General features: G+C 36.3%; 2 protein-coding genes and 1 long non-coding RNA gene across 3 annotated transcripts; 2 read left to right on the forward strand and 1 right to left on the reverse strand.

Annotated features, from left to right (window-relative positions):
• The first annotated feature begins 11 nt into the window (after positions 1 to 11).
• On the forward strand, positions 12 to 4,699 carry LOC113726570 (syntaxin-81). The gene is made up of 8 exons (XM_027250358.2): positions 12 to 413; positions 838 to 917; positions 1,559 to 1,642; positions 1,791 to 1,895; positions 2,567 to 2,710; positions 3,249 to 3,515; positions 3,630 to 3,761; positions 4,430 to 4,699. The coding sequence occupies exons 2-8, from the start codon at positions 840 to 842 to the stop codon at positions 4,571 to 4,573; spliced, it is 954 nt and encodes a 317-aa protein (XP_027106159.2). The 5' UTR covers positions 12 to 413; positions 838 to 839; the 3' UTR covers positions 4,574 to 4,699.
• Positions 4,700 to 5,113: 414 nt separating this feature from the next.
• On the reverse strand, positions 5,114 to 8,619 carry LOC113724017 (O-fucosyltransferase 19-like). Its single transcript, XM_027246971.2, has 9 exons — positions 8,509 to 8,619; positions 7,970 to 8,405; positions 7,080 to 7,152; positions 6,931 to 6,998; positions 6,744 to 6,832; positions 6,531 to 6,663; positions 6,195 to 6,427; positions 5,632 to 6,105; positions 5,114 to 5,513 (listed from the first exon to the last, which is right to left on the reverse strand). The coding sequence occupies exons 1-9, from the start codon at positions 8,565 to 8,567 to the stop codon at positions 5,324 to 5,326; spliced, it is 1,755 nt and encodes a 584-aa protein (XP_027102772.2). The 5' UTR covers positions 8,568 to 8,619; the 3' UTR covers positions 5,114 to 5,323.
• Positions 8,620 to 12,637: 4,018 nt separating this feature from the next.
• LOC140035161 (uncharacterized) lies at positions 12,638 to 15,358 on the forward strand. Its single transcript, XR_011839116.1, has 2 exons — positions 12,638 to 12,767; positions 15,089 to 15,358. It is a non-coding gene; the product is annotated as an uncharacterized lncRNA (long non-coding RNA).
• Positions 15,359 to 16,551: the final 1,193 nt, after the last annotated feature.

Below are 16,551 nucleotides of genomic sequence, written 5' to 3' on the forward strand. Positions count from 1 at the left end.
AAACACTCAACCACAAGAGGGAGCGAGTCTCCTCCTCCTTGCACTTACAGTCGAGACTTCTTCTCTTCTTCCTTTTTCCTCTTCGCCGGTTTCTTCAGCACCGGCGACAATACCGCCAACGCTGATTACTCCCAATTACCGCCCCCGGGCGCCAAATTTATTTATTCCTTTTTAGTTTTCATACAGCATTCTCAGCTGGTAATTTCGTTACTGTTACTGCAATTGACTTTTGATTTACGGCGTCGTATCATTATGCTGGTGAAAGGCTCTACAAAATATACGATTGCCACTCCGATTTTCTTTTGAAGCGAAATAATTGAACAATTTGCTCTTCTGTGTCCGCCATTCACTTCGATCCAAGGTCCTGAGCACTTGATCCTGCCGCAGTATTCATTCTTTTCTTTTATTTTCCAGTAAGTATTGCGAAATTCATTTTGTTTTGATAAATTATCCTTTTTCCCCCCCTTCTCCCAGGTTTTAGGGCTCTTTTTGTTTGGTTTTTTAGGTAGGACGTACTTGACAGTATCAATTGTGTAATTCTTTCAATTGTAATAGCATTAAACCCCTAGTCTATTATTTTTTCCAAAATTTTGGATTTTTTTAATCTGGTATGGTTCTCATTTTTGGCGATTACAATCCGATTTGGGTGCGAGAAACTGGAACTTAGGATTTTGTAAGGAGTATGAATAAGGTTAATGTACTTGACCTTTGATGTTAAGCTTGTTACTGCATTCTCTTAATTTAGTTTCGGGTTAGTTGCATCTCATTTGGGTATTCTTTTGTTCGTTTTGTTATTGGGTAATTTTTCCCTGATGTTGCTTGCTTTTGGTTTTGAAGGAATGGCGAAAGCTAGAGATAGAACTGAAGATTTCAGGGATGCTGTCCGTCGTTCGGCTGTTTCATTGGGTTTCACTGAGGTTCATTAAATCTTTGCGATCCACTTCCATCTTTGTCTGTCTTGTTATCGATGCTTACACAGAAATTGAACTTCTGTAATCGTTATTTGTTTATCCAGATGTAGGAAGAATTTCAGCTCGAATGCTTATTGCTTACAATCACATAGCCCCTGTCATCTATTGATGCTGCATTCTTCCAGTGCAAGTTTTTGTTTTTGTTATTCTATGTTGACATGTCAAGATGTCATGGAACCACTTTGAAAGTAGCAATCTTTGTGGTCTAGATAGACAATTGTTTTGCTTCATAAATTTTGTGGGCCTTATCTCTTACATAAAATTTGCCAAAGAGAAAATATAGATGCAAAGGCTTTAACTTTGGTGGCTGGAAATGTACTTTCGAACAGTGATGGTTTGCCTGCAAGTTTGTGACGCATTGTTCTGTTACAGTTTAATAAAATCCTATAAGAATTAATTTGACTGAAACTATCTAAATATAGCTGTCAATTTTCTTTTTATTTCTCTAACCATGCATTGTCAGTCCAGCATCTTTTCTTTTATTATTTGGAATTCAGACTATAAACCTTACACTAGTATTTGGATGCTTTTTCTGATTTGTTCATAGTCAAGGTTGTCTTTATGTGACGTTGGATTCTTGTTGACAGGCCAAAACAGCAGCTATTTTGTCATCTTTTATTATGCACAAACCTCGGGAAAGGACTTCATTTATGAAAGCTGCATTGAAAACGGTAATGAATTGTTAACTACAAATACTTCATTTCTTCTGCTTTATTTTGTAATTGTGTCTTGCCTATGATGTATTTGAGGTAGAAATACATATAAAATCTTTGTGTCTGCTTCCTGTTTATGTAACTAGTTTTCTAAATTATTGTCTAGCTTGGAAGCATTGAAGCACTGGAACACTTCTTAATGAAGCATAAGAAGGATTATTTAGATCAGCACCGCATCACTGAACAAGAGAGAGATAGCATTGAACATGAAGTAAGTTTTTTGAACACCATTCATTTGGCGTGCTTTAGTTTTAGTAGTTTTGAAATGGAAAGGTTTCAAATGTAGTTAATACATTCCAGTTTTACTGAATGATTTTGCTTAGTACTTTATGGTCTTTTTGTAGTAATAATAGTTTTGCTTAAATAAAAGTTATGCATGGCAGTAATGCTACTTTTTGATCTATGGGTGGTTTGTTGAAATAATGGAACTATGTGGATAGACATGGAGATTCTATTGGAATGTTTCCAGAATTAGCACCTATTGTAGGTGCATTCTTTTTCTTTCGAGTTTCAGATCCTAAATTATCCAATGGTTCTTGGGATGGTGGAGGATTGTCCTTGTAAATGATCTTGCATTTTTGGATCTTAAATTGAATGGGGTTTGTGGGAATTGAATCTCATTTGAGGCCTACTAAATTGTGATAACTTGAAGTTCTGTAACTTCTAAAGAGTGTCTTATGTACAGATAGAAGTTCTTAGTCCTAGAAAGTTGGTCTGTGCTTCCATGACACTTTAAAGTAAAAGGTATATGAATATATTCAAAGACCTTTTATCGAATGTGCTTATATTGTATCAACTGAGCTAATTGGAGCAGTGTAGATTGATGAAATGTTGTTGTATGATCCCCAGTGAATAGTTTTTCTAACACATTTGCTTTTGCAGGTTACTGTTTTCATTAAAGCATGCAAAGAGCAAATAGATGTTCTTAAGAATAGTATAAATGATGAAGAAACAAATTCAAGGGGCTGGCTTGGTATCAAGGGTGACAATTTGAACGCTGACACAATCGCACACAAACATGGAGTGGTATGCACACAACTTTTGCTGTTCTGTCTGGTTAGAGATCGAAGCATTTCTTTTTGGAGCCCATTTTATTCCCTTTTATTGTCCTGTTTGCTGGGTGTGGGTTGATGGTGCATAATCTATTCTCTGAGATGAAATACAAGTAATTTGGGGGGCTGGTTATGAACCACGATGACAATGAAAGTAATTGTTCAAACTGAAGATGTTTTAAAACCTGTGTCCAAAGTGGTGAGAATTGTCTGTATCCAATCTCTTATCATGCATCACTGTACACCTTTGTATGCACAGTTTTGAAAAGGACAAATCCTGCATCTCCTGAAGAAGGATTGAAATAGAAAAGCTGCTTCAGTTTTTGTAGTTCTGTAATGTTGTATGTTGAAGATAAAGTTGTGCTGGTCAAATGTGTATGTGAAGTACATGACATATAAGGCTTTAGATACATGAGAAGCTTATATTTAATCTTTCAGGTGTGTTGTTTTAGTTTCTGTGCTCCATGGAGTCCTCATTTGACTTTCTGCATCCTTTCCATTCCATTGCATAGGTTTTGATTCTAAGTGAAAAGCTTCATTCAGTTACATCACATTTTGACAAGCTGAGAGCTGTACGCTTCCAAGATGCTATTAATCGAGTAACCCCAAGAAGAAAGCGGAGGCAAGCTGGCACAGAAGAAGTAAAAGAAGTTGCCAGATCAAGTAATGTTGGACCGAGAGAGACATATGACAAAGAGGTCAGGGAGTCTGAAGAAGCTCAACCAGGTCCTATTAGGGTTCAAGAGCAACTTTTGGATGATGAAACACGTGCCCTCCAGGTTATACCCATACCGACTGGGGATGAAAATTTGGAGTCTATTTTTATTTTTTACCAGGAATGTCTCTAAGATGGATAACTTAGCATTTGCTTTGTTGCATGCATATTGGTGCAGGTTGAGTTGTCCAGCCTTCTGGATGCGGCACAAGAAACTGAGAAAAAAATGGTTGAAATGTCTGCCTTGAATCACCTGATGTCTACTCATGTCTTGCAACAAGCTCAACAAATAGAGCTTTTGTATGAGCAGGTGAGATCTTCCCAGTCCTAATGGAAGTATCAATAGCATAGCATATCCTGCATTTTGCTCTTTTCATGCCATTTCGGCAAGTCATTAGGCAAATATCTGTTAATACTGGATTATGTTGGCGGATAGTATACTCATGAATTTGTTGGGAGAAAGAGACTATGGATAACATGTTACAACTAGTGGAGTAACGCATACTTGACTGAACGAATCCTAGGAGTAACGCATAATTGACATAATTGCAGTTTTTATAAGCCACTGAAAGAAGATAAGCTGGATTATGCTGGGAGAGGAGAGGTTTATTGGTAGCTTAATCGGGAGAGTTATGTCTTCTGGTTGTGTGTGCTCAAGACTGAATGTGGATAAGCTATGTATGCCACGTGAAGCATCACCATTTAGTCTGAGTTCAACATGTCATGTTAAGAATTTGTCTACTTTTTTGCAGACAAAGTATTCATAAGACCGATTAACTTGAAATTTCCATACTGCTCATTCTTGGATTATCTTCTGGATTATAGATCTGTCTACTAATTGATTTAAATTTGTGTCAGATGTTTTTCTCTGTCAGCTAAAAAATGCATATGCTGAAAGTGTTTTTGGACAGCATTTTCAGCTGCAAAAGAGAAAAAAAAACTTTGTACTTACACTTTTCCTTTGCTGTTAACAAACAGGCAGTAGAAGCTACAAAAAATGTTGAGCTGGGTAACAAGGAGCTCTCTCAAGCCATTCAGCGCAATAGCAGTAGTAGAACATTTCTCTTGCTTTTTCTATTTGTACTTACTTTCTCCATCCTTTTTCTGGATTGGTATAATTAATTTGGGACATCTTCTACTATTCGTCCATAGTGTATTATTGGGTTTCCTGAGATGTTGAGGTGGCTTTCATGCATGCCTTGGCTCTCATTATTTCTTCATTATGCTTTTGCATCAGGCCTTTCGATACTTGTGCGCGCCAAATGAATTGTTTACTGGTGTCTTACTTGATTTGATTGATCTAAACATGGTGGACGCGTTACCAACGCATGTAAATGTTCTAGAGCAAGGGGAATCGATGATACAGCTGCTCCTGCAACTTTAAATACTTTATTGTACGGAATATATAGATTTTAAGTGTCTTGAAAAGAGTTTCGAGCACAAGATAATAAGGAAAACAAATGCAAAATCTATTGCAATCTTGAGAATGATGTTACAGTAAATAAAAATTTGTCTCCAAGCTTGTGAGGATCAAAGAAAGTTTGGATGCTATTCTCGACGGACAAGAAAATTGATTGGGACACTGCATGTCTACGGGATCAATAATGTGTTTCTGTAAGGTCTGCGTTACCTATGCTGGGACTGTATCCCCCCCCCCCCCAAAAAAAAAAAAAAAATTCTGTTTCGTGCACAGCAGGCTTCCCAGATTCTACCCTCGAGGGTGGAGACTGCTCTTCGCCTCTACACTGTCGGGTGTTCTATGGAACCACTTTGTGTCAAATATATTGCATAACCATCTTTGCACCAAAACCGCTCTGCTTGGCGGTTCGGGAAGCAATCTGCTTTTTCTTTGCTTGTATCCCTCTGTTTTGTTTAATCTTCACAAACACAACCAGGCAAAGGATTGGCATAGAAGTTCTCTTCGAGTTTTGGAGATTCTTTAACTTCTCTGTAGTAGGGTCCTCCAATTCTGCTCTCGTGTAATCTCTTAACTTCGGATGAGAATTCATCCCAAGACATCAGTCCTTTGTCCAGTTTATCAATAAGCGTGACGAAGTTCCGCCTGCAACATTTAAGACGCGTCATAGGCAGTAAAATATGGACTAAATCTTTCATGTACGGATCGTGCAAATTGTTTTGTTAGAATGGAAGGATCAGTAAAACCAACAAAGAATACTCACTTGTCAGGGTTGATTGTTTTCCGAAAGCCTTCAAAAATGCGATGACCACGCACTGCTTTTGCCATATTCCCGTCATAGGTGTAAACAAAGACATCACTCTCCAGGGCAACAGTATAGTCTATTGCAGCAAGCTTGTTGTGGCGTCGCCCAAATGGTTGCAACTCTTGCTCGGTAGCCAAGGTGGAATGAGAATAAGTATTCGGGTAGTGCTTCTTGAACTGAGTAAGTTTGTCACCGTATATTTCTCCGGCAACTATGTAGATTTTAGTGCTGGAGGGATATCCCAAAGCCTGAAGAAAAACGGCAGCTTCCCTCGGTGTCATGGGACACCCTCCTTCAAGTCGCCGCAGCGTGCCGTTTATCTGTTTCTCTTTCCAGCGCCTGGTTTTATACCTTAAACGCCGAAGCTCCTCGGATTCTGTTCTATTGAGGTTGTGGGTGCAACCAGTGAAGGCAAGCATGTCCTTTTCGTATCTGTCAAGAAATTGCCTGCTTAGGATACTTTCCAATGCCATCAGCTATGACATTAACAAATGCTTACTGTAAACATTCTTTTAACCTGCCTTAAATGAAGTGCAATGTATCGATCACCATCTTCCCTTAGTCTGCTTATTAACTTCTTTCCTAGTTCTTCTATCTCTTCCGCAAATCGAAGTGCTTCAAACATTGTATAACAGCGAAGCCTCTGGATTGAACTCGGCACGCCATTGTTAGCAAGACGGGAATCGGAGAGTGGAAATTCTATCACCCCTTTCTTCTTTAATAACGACAGGATTTCTCCCCTATAGTATCTCGGCTGCAACATCGTGAAACCACCAATGTTTTTAGTGCTCAAAAAATTGAAATAAAAGAAAAAATTAGTAAAATTAGAGGAGGAAGAGATCAGAAGAATTACATGCCTTTGACCAGGAAACGGGGGCTTTGACTATAGGCTTCACCTTGGCGATGCTTGGTGGAAGAGACTCTAGCACTTCAATATCATCTTTGAGAGCTTCCATGAAGTGCTTCCAGTTGAAAATATCTTTAAATTCACTGTGGCAATAAGCTTTATAAACAGCGAGATCCTTTTTTTTCTCCCCAAATTCAGAAAGTGATTGTAGCAAAATCCTCACCTTGGATCTTTCCAAAAGGAGGTATGATCTAAGGAAGGAAGAACCAACGTTGCATTTAGTAATTTTGCGATGGCAACCATATCACTTATCTGTACATGTTTCTTGGATTCAGAGATGGATAGCATAAATTTCGCAAAAATAGTATTAGCAGCACATTTTCCTGCGGGTATGATTGCTTACGGCTTACCCCTGTAGTCATTTGATTTAGTCCACCATTTGCATGAACTAGAACGTAACCATTTGTGGCAGTTTCGCCTGAGGGAAAGTTAAGCTACAATCAAAGATGGAGAAAAAATTCCAGTCGTCAAGATGGGAAAACGATGAATTGTTACAGACCGAGTTTACGTTTCGATCTTCCGATGCATTTAGAAAACCTGCCACTTCTAGGCTTCTTCCAAATATCAGGTATCTGAGATGAAAAACCAAGAAAATCTGAGGTTACTATCTTGTGGTATCATCTTTGCTACTGATACACTGTTTGACTATCCCTTTTTTCTTTTTGGAATAGGTTTGACCCTAAACACTAAGACATTTTTTTTTTGGGGCATTAAAGGGTATGCTAGGGGAGAATTAGATAAGCGTCTTTCACTATTTGTGTATAATCATGGTAGATTGCAGAAATGTGCTTCAATGACCTTGACTCCCAAAGAGGAATTGGAAGAAGTGCCCCAAACCACAGCGATATATGCTAGAGATATTGGACGAAATAAGCTTGTCCAACAGAAAAGAACATCTGATGATAGGTGAGTTTCTTGGTCTAGAAGAAGAAAATAAAATGATCATAAAGCATAAAAGCCACCGTAAGACGTAATAACTTAAGGTGAGGTAGGAAGAAGGTGAGGGGTAAAAGGTGGTTTCAACTTTCACCTATACATGCCAGAATCAGTCATATCTTTTAGGGATCTGCACAAATGTACCAAACAAGTGAGAGTAAAAGGTTTGCTTCCCACAAGTGGAAAACGCAAGGAACCCCTCTAATCCCAAATAGAAGCATGTCTAGGAGATGCATTTTGTCTTGTCATAAATAAGAAGTTTTATGTACTTCAATGATACTGGCAAGATTAAATAAAGGTACAATAAATGGGAAAAAAAAAGATTTATCTTCCTTTTTTCTTTTTCTTTTTTGTAAGAAGGGGAGGGGGGGGGGCAGGGGTGGTTGAATTTGATAGGGGGAATTGTGAAGAATATTATATATATTTTAGCTAAAAGAAGCATATAAGCACCACCTGTTCATGCAAGTGTTGAAAAATCTTCGGTGATGCAACGGCAGAGGAGGCTTCCAAAGGCTGTTGACGTCTCAAAAAAGGATAAGAATTCGTTTTAGCATCAACTGTAGGATTAAAGCTGCTCATCAGCATTATCTTTAAAAAGATGGTGGAAAGCACAAATAATATCAAGGCTCCGAAAAAGCAAAGGGTCACACTCCACCGTGGCCATAAACATTTCAATGTCATTGAATTCATTCTCCTTCGCGGAGATCTGTTATGCTCCGAGCGTTGCAGGCTGTGACTGGCCGATGAACCATCGTTTTCCGCGTACTCTACGTAATCCAATGCTCTTCTTCTCGTCTTATGGACGGTGACCGGCAGCAAAGAAGCGCCGCCGGTGTTAGCCTTTTCTTGATCCCCGGTGAACATTAATTTGATTGTTACTGTGAAGAAACTGAAAAAAAAAAATAGTTTGAGGGAAATGATTAGAGCGGAAAAAAGAAAAACAGGAGAGTGTTCTCAAGGTTCATGAGAGGCATTTTTCTACAACACCATACATGTTTCTTGCTGGTTCTTCCCACTTCCATATATGGTTGGTTTTTTTTTTTTTTAGCATTCCAAGTTACTGGCTCCGAAATATAAGGTGAAACATCAGCTCTATCTCAAATAGTTATGCGTTCCTAATAACATGAAAGAACAAATAATGATATCCAGCACACCATATATATAGTATAGCATAGAACACATTTCATCTTTGCTTATGTTTTGTCAAGAACGAAAAGAAATATATATATATTTTTGGCTAGAACTCTGATTTATATAGCTGTCAACTCATGAAAGGATTAGGGATTAGAACCAACACCATTTATATTGAGTTTTGAGGGTACGTATAACAACAACTGCTTGATCTGATAATTGAAGCTAATTGATTTAAATTTATTTGTATATTCATTTTTTTTTTACTTTTGAGTTAGAAATCATTTTTACAACAAGTGTAAGGTAAGTCCTTTAACGTTTGTACCCAAAATTGTTCCAAGACATTTCAAATGGGGTGCTTAGATATCATTATAATTTGCTTTCCAAATTCTTAGGTACACTTTGGATATGGACTAATATTCTGAGTGAGGATAGGTCATTTTGGCTTCTCGACTTTAAAATTTGCCTATTTGGTCGCTAAAGAATTCATTTGGTTTTTGGATGGTCAAATCGATCAACCATATTGAAGATTTTGTTTCTACATGGTAACTACTATTTTTATAAGTTGACAGACCCACCAAGCGCGTCAAATTTTCAAAATGCGTATTTGTAGTGTAGGTTAGGTATTTCTATCTCTCTTACACTTTTAACCCACCAAGTGTCAATATAGCATTTGCAGGTACACAATATGTACATCCTCCTCGAACTCTCATTTTTGCTCGACGAAAATATCAAGAGATGACATCGAAACAAGCGGAAATGTAACTAAGAATAATTATCTACTTCCCCACATCCATTTGCTATTTTGAACATTTAACTATCAATTGTTTTTGCATCATATCTAAGTATATGTGTTTGTGCCTAGCTAATGTGATAAATGGAATGGTGGTATTTAACTTCCCATGAATGGTATTTAATTATATCTGGGTGAAAAAAGTATTATAGGGTCTGAAACTACTTAATTTAATTAGGAGGGATTAACTGCTTGCGATGTATTTCTTGCGGCATTCAATTGTAAATTATTCGCACCCAATTAAGCGCGAGATCTAATTTTTTTTTTTCTAATCATGTTTTTTCCTTTGGAAGTTATGGTATTAATTAGAGGGAAAAATGCACTTTTCATCCTCAAATGCTGGGTTGATGACTGATTTCGTCCTCAAAGTTTCATCAAGAATACATTTCATCCTCAAAGTTCTTGAATTTTGGCCACTTAGGGACAATTGACAGAATAACACTCAATTTGGACGGAAAGTTGCACGCGAGAAGCATGTTCTATTAGAACCAACCAAAAAGGGATAAAATCCGTTCAGAAGTGCAGATATTAGTGGTATAACTTCTGAATTCTAATTTTTGTATCTTTACGTTATTTTGTTTATGGTCCATATTCAGTAGGAGCCATGTCAAGGACCACTTGGAATGCATTTTTGACAAGCCTATGCCTCTTCTTTTTTGATGGTTTTAGTTGGTTATATTAATTTGGTTACAATATCCAGTTTGGTTGCTACTTTGGATTGTTAAAATTTAAGGCAAAACTCTACCAAAATTTTCCTTCTTACCTTATTGACATGTAAATCAGCATGAAGATAAAAATAGTTGGTGATTTTTTTTTTATAATGCCTATTTTAGCTTGGAACTCAAATCATACCCATAAATAACTGGTAGTTTTTTCAAATAATGGACGAAAACAACGAACGTCTGATAGTTTATGGGAAATAAAAGAAGCCCACAAAGAATCCTATGCATAGCTAGCATTTTTTTCATTTCTAGAGAAGGTAAAAAAAGAAGTTATAAAGAGGTGATAATTTTTGGACAAGATAAAAGAAAGGAATAATTTCAGAAACCTCCCCTGAGGTTTTTGACAATTTCACTCATCTCCCTTAGTTTTGAATAATTACATTAACCTCCATTCATGCAGTAAAATTACTATAATATCCTTCACTTATAGATAATTTTTAAAAAAGTCTACAACTAAAACTAATCTTTCATTTTAAAACAACGGTTACCACACAAAACAAACTCTTATTCTCTCTCTTCGATGCTCTCTCTTACCTTTTCTCTCCTGTATTTCATAGTCCACTTTTTTTCCATAGTTGCCATCTATACAACCATCTAATACATCCCGAATCCTCATTATTATGGAAATAGATCCTTTTTTTTTGTTTTCCTTTTTTGTAACTATTATTGAATTGACATTGCTAAATAATAGGTTGTCAAAGCATATTTGTTATCAAACTAAATGAAGATGAAAAGAATGGCGGTGATACAAATTACAAACAAGAAAATAAAAAAGATGGCTAAAAAAGAAACATAGATTGAGGAAGATTACACTATTATACCAATTGTGTAAAAAAAAAAAGAATTTTGGGATATAAGAACTATAATCAAATTTGCCTAAAGACATAGAATGTGGTCTCTAATGTTGCTTTTGGTTGCTCCTTATTGGTATTCTTGGTGGATTAGATTATTTTAACATCAACAAGCTTGCATCCATTTTGATTGAATTTGAATAATGACATTGGTCAATTTAGATGCAAAATTTGGGTAAAAAAATTGAGGAAAAAGATTAGGTTGAATGGAATGGTTAATTGTCATAATTGATTTGTACAGGAAGCTTTAGAGCTGCAAAGTTGGGCTTTCGAAATTATGAGAATACGAGGATTAAGTTAAGGTGGCTTATTGACTTCGTTAGGGTGGTAGTTATGCCGATTGCAATAGTTGCAATGTGGAAGAAATTCATGAGCGAGTTTCCCCCCCTTCTAACTAATAAAGAGGTATTTTAGGGGTTTTAGGACAAATTTAGCATAGTGGATTTATATATTGTTACTAAAATACTAATAGTAGAGAAGGTAAGTGTAATCTTTTAAATTAGAGAGGACCTACCTACAATAGTCAAAACCCTCCCCTGAGATTTCTGAAATTATCCCTAAAATTAAAGTTATAAACAACTGGTAGTTTCTATACAAGATAAAGAAACAATAACCTACCAATTTTTTATGGATTTCCTCTATTTTTGCAAATAGAGTTTCCTCTATTATATTTTCTTATAGGTAAAAAATAAAATAAAATTTAAACTAAATGGACTAGGTTAATTTAATGCGTTTCGATAGATACTCAAATCCAAGTCATCTATAACCCATGAATAAGTGGATGTCGACCATTTATGTCAACCTTTTTCCTAGAAATGACTGGATTTAGAATGGTAAGGGTGGTTAGAAATTTTTTTAGAATTACAATAAGAAGAGGAGCGGAGAGGACATAAATGAAGCAAGAACAGGTTTTATCCTTTTTTTGTTGAATGCAAAGTTGGTTCTAACGGGGTATGCTTCTTACGCGTTGCTTTCCATCCAAATTAAGTGTTATTCTGTCAATTGTCCCTAATTGGCCAAAATTCAGAAACTTTGAGGATGAAATGTATTCTTAGTGAAACTTTGAGGGCGAAATTGGTTATCAACCCAACCTTTGAGGATGAAAAGTGCATTTTTTTCTTAATTAGATGCCATCAATGACAAAAGGACATATTACATTCAAATTAATGGCAAGACTGCATTAAGGCCTGCCTGCTCTTAGCCAATTTTTAAGACGCGCTTTCAGCTTGTGATTTTAGAAAATCAGTTTTGTGATGTTAATTATGATGTGCTAAAAAAAAAAACCTCCATATACTTACTTTTTGGATGCTGGTTTTGAGTTTATAAAAATTAACATTTACAAGAAGCGTAATCAGCTAAGTACGCCCTAAACACAAAATGACAAGTCATTTTCCTTTAATTTTAGTCCTACACATTCTAAATTTGAAAATGTAAACTTTTCCTTTATTTATTTTTTTTTGTTCAAGTCTTGAGGATTAATTCTAGATACGTCAGAAAGACGAGGGACCATTTACCAATTTGCCGTAACATTAGGACTTATGTGGCATGCTTATCGATGGACTATTCCACGTGTAACTGCCGGCCAGTTGTTCTAGCCACATTTGTACTTGCTATATGATCGGTTTTCTTACTCCTCCATATTAACATCAAAAAATCGAATTTTTATGAATGATCAAAGTGTCAATATCTTCATAATTGCTCGAAGAATGGTCCGAAAAGAATTGGCTATCTGCGGATTAGAGTCTGAATCTGAAGTATGAACTACTACTATTCATCTCTTCGTTAATGCACTTTGTTTATTCTGGGATTAGTTTTCAACTTTCCTGTTACTACCATTGGTTACAACCAATATCTTCGAGAGGTAGCAATTAATTTGGTGAACAATGACAGTAGTTGTAGCCTCTGTAGGAGTAAGGGGCCAAGAGGGGTCACCTTTTCATGATCTCACCACAACTATGTGTACAAATCAACCAAGACACATCAGTATATTTTAGACCGCCTTTGTAAGTCATTTCTGAAATTTGTCGCCCATTATCATCTTCTTTTTTATTTTTGTTACCATATATTGAGAAAAATGATTTGTTTGGTGGTCTACAATCTGCATTTGGGTGTCAGAAGATTGCCGGCCCAATTGATATTCTGCTGCGTAACAGATGGGAATCTCCCTTCTGGAATTTCTGGTAAAGGTTTTAACTGCAGCTGCGCCTGATTTTTGATGGGCTATTAAACTAGTTTAAACCATTGCTGGATCAGAGAGAGCTAAATAATCCATATGGAATTGGAAGTGATTTCACCAACTTATTTGATTCTACGCAACTACCATGCAGAGTTGCATGTGTTGAAATTTTCAAGTTTTGAGAAAGCCCTAGTAGTTTACTAAGTTAGAGCCTTCACATTCAATCTCTAATGCGGATTTTATTTTGCTTAGAAAGATCATACAAGTGTTTATTAAATGATTTGGTTGCTAATGCATTCTGGAAAAAGTAGTCTTTGCTCTTAAAGAATATTACATCCATGGAAGGTTTAATATCAATATCCATGGTGTCACTCTGCTGAGGCACTTTTTAGAATGAATTGCTCTATATGAACAAATTTGACTGATCTCCAGGAACATGGAGAAATGCAGTCAGGCACCTAGCAATTTTTCACTTGCTAAATCATTCTCCTTGTGCTTCAGTGGTCATATGTCGATATTGATTGTTTATGGGATATATATTCTTATTTCTTAGTTGGATGTTTGACATATTCTCTCGTTGTTCAGTTACTTGAATAAGCAGACTTCGGTAGTTCATGAAACTTAAGCTTGGAAGTTGGACGAATTGAACTAAAAATATGTGGGCTATCAAGTACAAGGAGTGATGGTGACCCCGTAAAATTGCATCAGTTGAGACAGAACATGGTCAATCATAGCCATGAAAAGACTGTGTTGAGCTTGTTTGTTATTCTGGAGTTAGATAACACGCAGTCTTCCGGATGGATAAATATCCCCCTATTCATAGTGAAGCAAGCTTAAATACCAAGATGCTAAGCATCATACTCATTAGAAGTTCAGAAGCAGCAACACTTACAGATTCTTTGCTTTCAAGATCTTATTCAAATTATTACTTTACATGCATATTTGCTTTCCTTGGGAGATTAATTCTAAATCTGTTTCATAGAGTGTAATGAAAATCTCAAACTGATAACTATCTTTCTTATAAATTATTCTATCACAAGTATCACTGTTAAAGCTTGCTTTTTATGATGGGGCAGATTGTTGATGAAGGATGGACTGATACGCCTCACAACTCTAACCCTGCTCTTTAATTCAGCTTCAGCCTGTTTTAGTTTACATGTTAGATTAGTACAAACAATTTCATTAATTAGCTAATCACAACAAAAAATCATCTGAATATACATTGTACGTTTTTGAGTGATACTTACCCAAGTGTTATTAGATCGGCTGGTGGACCATTCCTCTGTGAATGAGGTTGGCTTAGCCGGAGATCAATTGGTGCATGTAAATCATTCATATTGCTATTGCTAACCTCATGTGTAGTGTTGGTGCCCCTGCCTGCTTCATTTGTGCATCCTTGTCTATGAATCTGGATAAAAAACTCCACTTTTATTTAACAGATGATGAACATTTTTTTTTTTTTTTGGATAAACAGAAAAGGAAGGTAATGTTATCTCTCATCATCTTTAGAGTTCTAACCTTCTTCTGCAATTCTGTATTTTCTTGATGAATGAGGTTAATATTCTTGTACAATTCAACATTTTCTTGATAAAGAAGGTCTCCCTGCAATAAAGTCTTTCAAATTACAACATCAGTTTAAATTTCAGTATAGCTACCGCATGAAAAAGAGATTTGTTTCCAAGGGGACCTTCTGGTGTAATTCTTTGATCTCATCAGTTAGTAGTATCTCCTCCTGAAACAAATAACTTTATGTTCATAAAGACTCTAAAAGGAAAAGGATTATGTTCAAAACCATTTATATGTTTGGCTTAGAAAATCTATTTATTGCAAACCAGAGTTCTGTGAGGTAGAAAGAATGTTTGGCTTTCTAGTGCTCACGCTTTTCAAACTCACTTGCAGATGATTTTGTAGATTTTGCAGATCTTCAATGCCCAACCTGGATAATTCCTCTCCTAAAAGGTTCCTGCAATTGTGTTGGCAATTAAGCTGCGTACCATGTTGTTTACGGATATGCACCGCAGTCGCTTCCCAAGCACAATGTGTCGACAAGCGGACAGACTATCAATCTGTAAATATCTTTGGATTTTCCTCCATTTCATTTAAAGTTGAACCAAAGATAGGAGATTTGGGAATTATCAAATGATACGTAGCAGTGCGATACGATCAAAACATAGTATTTTAGTAATTAATGAAAGATACCTCGTGGCCAAGTATAAACTTATAAACATATTCTCCACCCAAAATCATAATTTCTACATTTCAAAGGAAAATTTAGCGGCTTTTTGTTCCCCCCCCCCCCCCCCCCCCCCCAAAAAAAAACACAATAGAAAAGCCATTATCAAGATGTCCCTCTGTTTTTCTTGTACTCCCTTGTCTTTGCTTTCCAAACATGAACTGAATAATGAAAATAGCGTTAGTATCCTTAGCCCTCTAGTCTTAAGTTTAAGGTCTCAAGTTCGTTCGCTAATGGCTTTGCCAGTTGCGCCCCTCCTGCGTTAAGACAAGAACTGGGGAGTATAGTATTGACTTTTTATACATGATGATGGGTGTCATGTAATCAAGAAATGCGACATAAAATTATAATTAAATGCATAAAATATTAGTTGGATAATGTATCGACTCTTTGACGTGTGTAAATCAAAGAATGCAACTGCAATAAAAAGAATCTTCTGTAGGATTGGATTGGTGCTCCATCCTTTTTTTTCTCAAAGTACCAAAAAATGGTTCTTCAGTTCTTGTATATATACATGCCGTCATAGGCGGTGAGTAATGGCTAATCTAGAAGCAACGACGATATCGATTTCGTAGTAAAATATTCTTCAAGTCTCCTCTTTGGCCCTTTTGGTCTTTGCAGTTTGCACCCGGAGAATTGATGAATGGAGGGGAATGGTTTTCCTTTTTCAATCAACAGAAACATGATGACGTACGTCAAAGTTTTCTTCTTCTTTTTTTTTAATGTTTCTAAATCTCACTTTATTAAATTGAGGTAATACTTCCCGGAAAGCAAAGAGAGAATCACAGAGCGAGAGCAGAAGATTCTTCTTTTCATTCAATTATACTTTTCCTTGGCATTCCGTTTATGTGACAAAATTCTTGAACTAGCTCCACGGTCTTGTAAAAGTAACAAATTAACATCAGTAACTTCTAATTAAACCACTCATTTTGTAAAAGAAATTATAAGAAAAACAAAAGGTGATTTCAAAAAAATATTTTAGAAAATGGACCTCATCAAGATAAATTGGCAAGCCAGTTGGAAAATTCAGCGTCTCTATTCCCAGATCTTGATCAAGTTGCTCATTTATAAGGCCAGTTGCAGGTGGATTCTGCTCTCTTAAATGTGTTTTCTTGATATATGGTCAAGT

Source organism: Coffea arabica, chromosome 2c, assembly GCF_036785885.1.
Source record: "Coffea arabica cultivar ET-39 chromosome 2c, Coffea Arabica ET-39 HiFi, whole genome shotgun sequence".
In the NCBI taxonomy this organism is placed as follows: Eukaryota; Viridiplantae; Streptophyta; class Magnoliopsida; order Gentianales; family Rubiaceae; genus Coffea; species Coffea arabica.